Source organism: Arachis duranensis, chromosome 3 (assembly GCF_000817695.3).
Source record: "Arachis duranensis cultivar V14167 chromosome 3, aradu.V14167.gnm2.J7QH, whole genome shotgun sequence".
Lineage (NCBI taxonomy): Eukaryota > Viridiplantae > Streptophyta > Magnoliopsida > Fabales > Fabaceae > Arachis > Arachis duranensis.
The window spans coordinates 117609409-117619844 of NC_029774.3; the positions used below are offsets into that span (position 1 = coordinate 117609409).

General features: G+C 33.0%; 2 protein-coding genes across 2 annotated transcripts; one reads left to right on the forward strand and one right to left on the reverse strand.

The window, feature by feature from the left end:
* The first annotated feature begins 2786 nt into the window (after positions 1-2786).
* Positions 2787-4337, forward strand: LOC107480473 (anthocyanidin 3-O-glucosyltransferase 7-like). Its single transcript, XM_016100614.3, has one exon. The coding sequence runs from the start codon at positions 2787-2789 to the stop codon at positions 4152-4154; it is 1368 nt and encodes a 455-aa protein (XP_015956100.2). The 3' UTR covers positions 4155-4337.
* Positions 4338-4626: 289 nt separating this feature from the next.
* On the reverse strand, positions 4627-10218 carry LOC107480472 (methylmalonate-semialdehyde dehydrogenase [acylating], mitochondrial). Its single transcript, XM_016100613.3, has 19 exons — positions 10014-10218; positions 9803-9900; positions 9450-9521; positions 9195-9356; positions 8992-9070; positions 8740-8894; positions 8405-8468; positions 8122-8201; positions 7815-7880; positions 7512-7562; positions 7261-7412; positions 6754-6844; positions 6546-6626; positions 5865-5942; positions 5717-5752; positions 5378-5421; positions 5220-5298; positions 4948-5038; positions 4627-4818 (listed from the first exon to the last, which is right to left on the reverse strand). The coding sequence occupies exons 1-19, from the start codon at positions 10036-10038 to the stop codon at positions 4703-4705; spliced, it is 1620 nt and encodes a 539-aa protein (XP_015956099.1). The 5' UTR covers positions 10039-10218; the 3' UTR covers positions 4627-4702.
* Between the last annotated feature and the right edge of the window lie 218 nt (positions 10219-10436).

A 10436-nucleotide genomic window follows, 5' to 3' on the forward strand; every position in this document is an offset into this window, starting at 1 on the left:
AGGGTATGATATTCATTTTAAACTAAAAATAAAGCTAGTTTGAGGGGTTTTTTTTCTTATGGTAATTTAAAGGAACGAAATCCAAAAATATGGCACAGATGACATTTTTGGGAATATGAGGCTCATCAAAACTAGTCAACAGGTTGTTAAGATAATGTGACGTTAAACTCGCTAACAGTAATTTGTTCAGATGATGATGTGATTGAGCATTAAAACACTTTTTGATAATGAGTTCCTTTAGGAATATAGTTTATCATTTTAAATTACATTAATAAACAAGTTTTGATTCTATTAATTTCCACGGACACTGACTTTGTGTGATAACTGATAACAACCACGGATTGAGGAGGAAAAATATTTTTTCAATTTTATCCATGGAAGTAGGCTCTTCACCATGAATCAAGAATTTTGGTAGATGTGAGAATGGTGGATCCCAACATGCAAGCAATTAATAATGGAGAAGAAAATGATTTCTTCTATCTTAGAGGACAGAGTGTGCGGTAGACTATGACTTGTACCAACAAAATAGCAGAAGGCTATGGTGCTTTCTCTTATGCTCCACTGATTAATTTCAGGGTAATTACCTAACCCAGCGATATAGACAAATCAGTTTTTAAGAATGAAGTATAAAATATTTTTATTATTTATATATACATTTTTTATGTATTTTTAAATTTTAAATTATAAATTAATTTTGTAAATATATTATTTTAAAAAATAATTTAAAATAAATAAATTTATATTTATTTTTTATTATACAAAATATTAAATTAATTTAATTTGATTTGTATGTACTATATTTTATAATTATTTTTTAATGATGAAAAAGAGAATAAATTAGTATTGTTTAAAATTTAAAGAGATAGGAGAATTTTTATTTAATATAAAATTTGTTACATAAACAATTGAAAATATTTGTGTAAATATTTATGATAACATTTTAGAATTTGTATGCGTGCAAATCAAGTCATCTATGAAGTTAAATTTATAAATTTTGGTCAATCACAAAAGTAATGTGAATGATTTATAAAATGAAGCTCCTAATATATTGTAACACTTAAAAGAAGAAATGTCTTAATAAATTTAAGTGTTTTGTTCATGTTTCTTAAAAAATTTTTAGATTCACTATTTGTAATATTATACAAAATAAGTTTGCAGTTAAAACTATTTGTGCTATTCAGTTAATAATTATACCAAGAAAAAATAAATTTTTTTAACTTATGAATATTTTTTAAATTTATTTGGTATCAATATCTTAAGAGTTTAAATATATAAATAATAGTCTTCATAATGCAATTATTTATTAGATTTAGTTGTTATTATTATGATTTTTATATTACCTCAATATAGACATCATCATAAGTTAATGATTAAATAATATTATCTCTTATGATATTTTAGCATTAATAAATAAAATAATCTTTTTAGTATATATATATATTTTTTAATATTCTTTATTTATTATATATTTTGAATAATATTTTATTATTTTAATTAATAAATATATTATAAGACATTAACTTTTAAAAAATATTAAAAATATTTAAAGGGATTATATTAAATTTTTAAAATTTTGCAAGAACTATTTTGAGATTTTTTAAATTTTTTGGATACTATTTTATATTTTATTTTAAAAACTAATTTGTCTAACTCGCATAGATAAACACTTAATAACTATGTATATAAGTTAACATTCTATGTTAATAATTACTAATAACTAATGAAAAAATATTATATTATCTAATAAAATTAAATATTAATTTTTTATTTTTAAAATCTAAGAGATTAAATATTTAATTTTAAAAAAATTTAAAAACAAATTTAGATAATTACTCTTTATTTCATGTTATTTATTACACACATAAAAAAGATAATACTATAGTAAAATAGGAAGTGTTTCCCAAACTCTAATCTGAATTACTTATTGGGAGTCAGGTTAGTTGCTGTTTTATCATTTATGTCTAATTTAAAATAGACTTTCTCAATTTTTTTAATAATTAAAAAAATAAAGTATAATTTTTTATTATTAATTTCATAAGTAAGACCAAAAAAATATATGAAAGAAAAAATAATGAAAGATTGGCTATCACATTTTATTCTCTGTAATTTTTTTTACGTGTAACTTCGATTATAGATGGGTTCAAAACTTCAAATACTATTGATTGGGAGCAAGAAGTTGTTGCGGGTACACCTTTCCATATTCAGGACTAAATAGAAACATTTTGTGTAAATTTAGATGCGTGTACGAATTCAAGGAATAATTTTTAGGGTTTAGCTAAACTCTTAAATGAACAAATAAGATTTATTAGCAGAAATTTTAGTTTTTTATTTTATTTTAATAAATCTATAAATAGTATATTAAAAACTTAAATTTTATAATTTTTTTAATTAATAACTTTAACAACTGTGTTTAAGGCAGAAGTTAGCTGACCTTTAGTTTTTAGCTTTGTTCTAATATCCTGATATGCTGAATTATTCATGATCACCTAACTTATCCACTTAACTAAGTTTTAGAAGTTTGAATCTCGTCGCAACAACTCATTATTATATATAAGAAATCAATCAATATTAGCCAAGTAACCAATGGCATCGATGGTAAGTATGTAACCTCCAAAGGAGCTCAAGTTAACGGTCGAATGCTGCGGAGACTGGAGAGTGGAGAGTGCTCAACCACCAACCTCTAAAACTGAACTATTCCCCCATCAAATGAAATGTATATATAAATAAAATGCCCTCTATTAACAGCAACATCTTAAGGATTGATTAAACCCACATACACATTTATGATGACAAACTCAAGAGGTGATGAAAACAAACATGTAGCGGTCTTTGCTTTCCCCTTTGGCAGCCACCTTGAGCCTCTCTTAAACCTTGTTATCAAGCTAGCTCGTGCAGCTCCAAACTGTTCATTCTCATTCATTGGCACTCATAAATCCAATGAAATTCTTTTCTCAAACCCCAACAACAATATCCCGGATAACATAAAGGCCTATAGCATCAGTGATGGAATCCCAGAGGGTCACATTCTGGGCTCCCACCCAGTTGAAAAGATTGATCTTTTTCTCAAAACTGGCCCTCACAACTTGCAACAGGGCATAGACTTGGCAGTTGCTGACACAAAGCAAAGAGTCACTTGCATCATTTCTAATGCTTTTGTCCCTGATTCTCTCACTGTTGCACAGAACCTTCATGTTCCTTGGATTCCCGTTTGGCTTGCCATGTCATGCACACTCTCATCTCATTTTTACACTCACGCCATAAGGGACCATTGTGCCAATGCCACTGTCGGAGAAACAATCTCCTTGGGGAATTTTCTACCTGGTTTGTGGATGGTCCGCTTTGAAGATTTGCCACAGGATGTTATCAATGGTGGTGAGAATGAGACGCTGTTTTCGAAAACACTAGCTTCACTTGGTAGCGTGCTGCCTCAAGCTAAGGCAGTGATCATGAACTTCTTTGAGGAATTAGACCCACCATTGTTTGTTCAAGACATGAGATCCAAGCTGCAGTCTTTGCTCTACCTTGCTCCTTTGTTGGCATCATCACCATCATCAGCTGAAGAAGACGCAACTGGGTGCTTGTCATGGTTGGATAAACAAGGTGCTAGATCACTGGTGTATGTTTCCTTTGGGACAGTGGTGGCACCACCACCTCATGAGTTGATGGCAGTGGCAGAGGCATTGGAGGAAAGTGGCTTTCCATTTCTATGGTCGCTGAAGGACGATGTCAAGAGTGTCTTGCCAAATGGGTTTGTTGAGAGGACAAGCATGCGGGGGAAAATAGTGCCTTGGGTTCCTCAAACTCAAGTCTTGGCACACAGTTCAGTGGGAGTGTTTGTGACTCATTGTGGTTGTAACTCTGTGATTCAGAGCATTTGCAATGGTGTTCCTATGATATGCAGACCATTCTTTGGAGATCAAGGAATTACTGGTAGAATGGTGCAGGATGCTTGGGAGATCGGGGTCCTGGTTGAAGGTAGGGTGATCACCAAGAATAGGTTGGTTAAAAGCATGAATCTGATTCTGGTGGATAAAGAAGGCAATAAGATTAGGGAGAATGCAATTAAGGTGAAGAAGATTGTGGAAGTTGCAGCTAAGCCAGATGGGAAAGCAGCTCAGGATTTCAACACTTTGGTGGAAATAATTTCTACTTAACTAAACATGGCGCAAGTTATTATTAGCTCTAGCCCTGCAATCACTTTAGAGAATGAGATGTTCACCAATAAACTATTAAAGTGGGTGGTTTGGGAACAAGAAATCAAGAATGCAGTGTTTCATCAAGTTGGTTTTATAAATGTAGTTCTTTACTTCACTTCTTTTCCACATCCCATTGATAAATGCTACTTATCACCTTAACCGCTTCCTTGCGGGTACATTTCTAGCATTTGATTCGTCATTTAGACATGATTAAGGTTAATGATATGCATGTTACTGTGATTTTATCATCATCTTGGAAGCGCTTTTTCTTTTTCCCCTCTTCCTTCAAGCTCAATTACTTTTGGATCAGACTTGCTAGATTTTATTCCGATCAGTAAAGAGAAACGGATTTGTTATCATGGACCATAAAATCATGCAGTCCACACGCAGAAACGAGAGATATGTGAGATGAGAAGTAAAACAAGGAAAATGAAGAGCATGAGACCTTAACATTGATTTTATTCAAGTGTTTCAGAAACATTATGTACTTCTTCATGCTCAGGTTCTCAAGATTTTTGAGAGGTAGGCATTGCCAAGTTAACCTTGCCACCACCAGCTGCAGAATCCTTCCATTGCTGAGTTATTGTTTTGATCTGTGTATAGAAGTTAACTCCTGCCTTGCCTGCAACAAACAATATCAAATTCAAATTCAAGGGTATAATTCAAGCCTATATCACGAGTAAAATGACAAAATGTAATCCTCCTAAATAAATAAGCACGGAAGGGACAGCTTTGAGATAAATCACTCTACCATAGAAATTGAGATCCCCTGCAAATGATGCCTTGTTGCCAGTAAATGAGAAAAAGGGCAAAGGAACCGGAATAGGGACATTGATGCCAACCTGGTGTAAATACAGTAACGAATCGTGATCCATAACATTGCTATATGCATTTCTTAATGTGGTAGAGGGGAAAATCATCAATTGATAAAGTAGGCAATAGCAGACTCCAATGTGTATACTACTAATTGAAATTCATTTACACTGTAATTCAAACTTCTAAGAGCCACTTATGTAACATTACCTGTCCAGCCTCAATCTCAGTCTGAAATTTCCTTGCAGCAACACCCGAGGTAGTAAATATTGAAGCACCATTACCATACCTGTTGGAAAGTTCAGATTTCAGAACGAGGAACAAAGCAGTTTAACCAAAGGCGAACAAGGTGTTGTAAAACCAAATACTTGTTTTGGTTGACAATGTTTATGGCGTCATCCAAGCTCTCAGCCTGATGATAAAAAGACAGCAGAAATACACCGAATCAGTACATCCTTATATGGAAACAAGAATAAAATATTCAAGATAAATGAATCTGTTCAACAAAAAGGAAAAGATAAAACTAAAGAAATTACAAATAAAAAATTATTTTAATTGAAAATGTTTTGGTTTAGAAACAATTATCCACAATTTGAACATCAATAATCAGTTGGGAGGTCAATTGCTTTGAATCAGGAAACTTTTACAAGAATTGAATTTTTGTTATTTTCTCATTATAAGAAGGGCGAGAGTGACAAACAGAGGACCTCCATCACAAGAAGAACTGGGCCAAAAATTTCCTCCTGCACAGACCATGGTACATACAGTCAAGTTGAATACTTGGATATACATTAAAACTTCAGGTCTCTATGAAATTCATTTCAGTAGAAGCTTTAGAGATTGATAAGAAAATACCTGGTAGCACTCCATGTTGGCATTGACATCGGATAGGAGGGTTGGGCCAACAAAATTTCCAGACTCATATCCAGGTACCTACTTATCATGCATATATGAATGGATAAGCATTGTGAATTTTTTTCCCCCAGAAAAAAGGGAAAAAAAATAACGAGTTAAAAAAGAACCTAACACGTATAGGTGAAACAGAGGCCTAGGCAAGCACTGCTCTATCATATAAAAACAGCCAATGGAATATAAATTATAATAATGAACCAAAATATATTTCTTTACATTTTCCATTATACTATGCATTTGACGGTGCTTTATTGCTAATGAGAGTATAGTCAAACCAGGGGAAAACAAGCTACAAAAATAAATAAGCAACGGAAATCTGGATATCAAAGTTAAGCCAAGAGTTCTGTTGGTGTGTGCTAAGTCACTTCGGCATCATATTTATTATTTTCTTCCAAGCACGACAACCTTGGAATTTTTGAAAAGGTTGTGGCAAAAGAGATACATGCACAAAAGGCTCTATTTCTCTTCCCGGTATTTAAATGGTTAACTGAGACATGAATTTAAATACCTACCAAATCAAATTATATTTGTTTCGCCCCCTTTATGCTTTTCTACCTATTCTCTATTTCCAATAAGGATGTGGAGTACTTGAAAAAAATAATAATATAAAGGCAGAAAAACTACCACTATATTTCTTCCATCAAGCAGTAGTCTGGCACCACTGTCAACCCCAGATTGAACTAATCTATGTATCCGCTCCTTTGCCTGTGAAACCAAGTATACAAAGATGTTGGTGCGGAAATGATACTATGAAGATCAACCACTGTGATTTTTACTTCAAAGTTTAAACCCACATCCCAGAGAAGAGTAAACGCAGAATCATAAAGAAAACCTGTTTGCTGATGACTGGACCAAGGTCAGTATCATGTTCAGTTCCAGCATTTACTTTAAGGGCTTTGGCACGCTCAACAAGTTTAGTTTCCCTGGAAAAATATGTGAAGGATGTAATCATTTGAATATATATTTCAAGTACATCATTAAAGTTAATTTCCGAAAACCAAAAAAAAATACTGATCTCCTCATACATCTGCGTCATCAGTAAGTCTTTTCTCTAGCGAACAATGAACTGATCACACTAAGATTTGAGTTAAAATAAAAATATTCAGAATTTTTATCACATAGAAAATAAAAAAAAAAAAACCTTCTCTATAGAGAAGCTGGCTTATGCTGTAGTAAAATAAGAGTGATTATTCAGTTCAGCACACGACAAATATATACAGCACATTTTGAAAAAAAAATCCTAACCAGAGAAGGAGCTTCAAAAATTGTCAGTGTTAGATGCTATCACAGAAATCGTAAAATAAAAAAAAATTAATCAAAAGAGAATAGTGTATGTTACCAAGGTTTTGAGCCTCCAACAAAAATAACTGTACTGAGAGCCATGCACCTTTGTCCAGCAGCACCAAAACCAGCAGCAACTAAAGCATTTAAAGTAGCATCAACATTTGCATCTGGCAAGACAATGGCATGATTCTTGGCCCCCATATTAGACTGAAGATAAAAGTTTGTTAGGTGTCCAACTTCCTATCATTGCATGGGGGGCATAAACCAACAATTTTACAAAAGGGAGTAAAAGTGAAATGCACCTACTTGAACACGTTTCCCTTTAGCTGCTGCTCTTGAATATATGTGCATTCCAGCCTTCCACACAAAATAATATCATCAAACAAGCACAAATAATATAAAGGAGCTGTCATTTGCACAATTTTAGGGTCTAAATCAATTGACCTCTTCTATCACTCTTTCTATCTAAGCACAGTCAAACCATCAAAATGGTTCAATTTTATCAAACATGCAACATAGTTGACTTTGGCTCAACATTTCTTTAGGGTCCAAAAAAGTAGGAAGACAAAAAATATGAGCTGGAAAAATATACATTACTAGATGACTTACAACATTTGAACCAACAAAGGATATGGCTTTGATGTCGTCATCATCACAAATAGCATTCACAATATCCTGCAGCAAATGCATGAATAAGAACATCAATCAGTAAGAAAGATAAAAAAATAACAGGTGGTTTACACTTGAATAAACATTCATGATTCTGCACAGTTTCATATTGGATTTGTTGAATATATGGTATGGTAAGATTGTCAAATACCAAATGAGCCTCTAAGTACCTTTACTAGGTAAGTATCACAAGACAGAGATAAAGTAAGATCGTTTAGTAATAATAATAAAAAAAACTGATGCATACATGTGTTCCATGGACTATATTTAGGACACCTTCCGGCAAACCAGCCTCCAATGCCAATTCAGCTAGCATTATAGAAGCACCTGGAAAAACAAAATTTCAAATAACAACCAATACTAATCTCACTATATTCCACAGCATGGTAGCATCCAACTACAGTGAAATTTAATCATCACCACCTTATAATCAAAGGTATTGAATCATGAAAGCAGACAGGTGAATGTGCACTTCTAAATTGTACCAAAAACTGTCTCGAATGGGAGTAGAAAGAAGTAGCAAGAATCACCTGGATCTTTCTCTGATGGCTTTAGAACATAGGTATTACCACATGTAACAGCAATTGGGAACATCTGCAGATAGATCGTAGACATTTGGTCTTTTATCATGCACAATATAGTACTACATAATACATATGCTATGTTCCTATACAATAATATGGATATACAAATACAAGGTTGTCACGGCTAAAAGTTTCTAGATCTTCCTATAGATTAGACATTTTTATGAATTCGACCATCAACCAAACAAGCTATAAAGGAGTACTGAATAACTACAAGGTCAAAGATGAAATGATGAATTAAGACAAAAGCACAATCAAAATCAAAAGTAGAAGACACTTACCCACAAGGGAATCATTGCAGGGAAGTTGAAAGGACAAATACCAGCACAGACACCAAGTGGTTCTCTAATACTGTAAGTATCAATTCCATGTGCTACATTTGAAACATATTCCCCCATTTGTAGAGTTGCCATCCCACAAGCATGTTCCACAACCTCTAGAAAACATAAATTAAAATATTCAGAGAACTCCATCACCAAAACTATCACTCAGATCAACCATAAAATCTCTCTATAAAATATAGAAAAACCAACCTAAACCACGGAATACATCTCCTTGTGCATCCTTTAACGTCTTTCCTTGTTCAGTGGTCACACTCAGTGCAAGTTTATCCTAAAGCAGTTAAATAGTAAGCATTTATACTTAATAAATCGTTCATGGTAGCTGTTGTGCTGCCATTGGTGTCTATATGTTTGAAAACAAATGTGAGAACCCAATCACACTCTAAAATGCCTACCATATCTCTACGAATAAGCTCCTGAAGTTTCAGCATCACACGCTGGCGTGTTGTAATAGGAGTGTTACGCCATGATGGAAATGCTTTTTTTGCTGCAGATACAGCAGCTTTAAACTCTTCATTTGTAGTCAAAGGAAGTTTTGAAACAACTTCTTGGGTTGCCTGTGATCAGATTATAGAAACATTATAAGTCTGCATTGCTCAAAACCATAAACAAATATTCAACTGTAAATGTATCTTCGAAACCACACTTACTGGGTTTATGACATCAATGAAAGATGATGATTTGGAGTCAACAAAACTGCCTCCAATAAGATTTGGAACCCTCTGATAAAACGCAATTAATAGAGGAAAAGGGAATGAGATGTAAAACAAAATATACCGACAGTACAGGAGATTAATGTTTATTATGTGAAATCCACTTCTAACAAACTGTTAAATTTCACTCAGAAATTCCTTATGCCATAATACAGCATGAACTTAACATGGGACCTAAATCAAATAATACAGTAGGGTAATATTAAATATTATAGCTCACTAATTATTTGTGATTGAAAATGAACAAAAGCATACAACTTTATTGATGGGGAATGGAAAGTTGAGGTTACCTGCGGATTGCGCTTACTGGCAGATGGCTGAGCAACCGTTGACATATATGAACTTCCCAAAGCAAAGATCTGCGGCCTCAAAATGTTCAACTTCTTCACTGCATAAATATGAAAAATCAAACATTTTCCTTATCAGAATCCAGAGTTTAATGATTGATCAACAATTTATAGCAGGCAACCAGACAAAAGAGCAGGAAATGATTTCACTTACCTCGTTGAATAGAAAGCTGCAACATCGGGATTTTCTTGCTGTGAATCGTGCTTTGGTGTTTGAAGAAGAAATCAAGGATACGAGAATTTGAGAGTTGGGAGTGAGAAGCGATAAACGAAGCTAAAACTGGTCACACTCGACCCTCTCGAGTCCCAAGTGATGCTAATCGCAAAGCTGTTTCAACTTATAGAAACCAGAAACGACAAAATAAGCTGATAAGCATCCAAATCAGATTCAATCCCATAACAAGTAGGAGTATTAACAATTTAAGTAGGTATACTTTAAAAATAGTATAATATTTAATTTTTTTATTATAATAATTAAAAAAAAACGAAAACAACAAAGATTTAGACTTAGTTTGATAAAGTTTTTTGAAAATGTACTTGTACTTTCAAAAACTCAATCTTCTTATTTTGTGTTTAG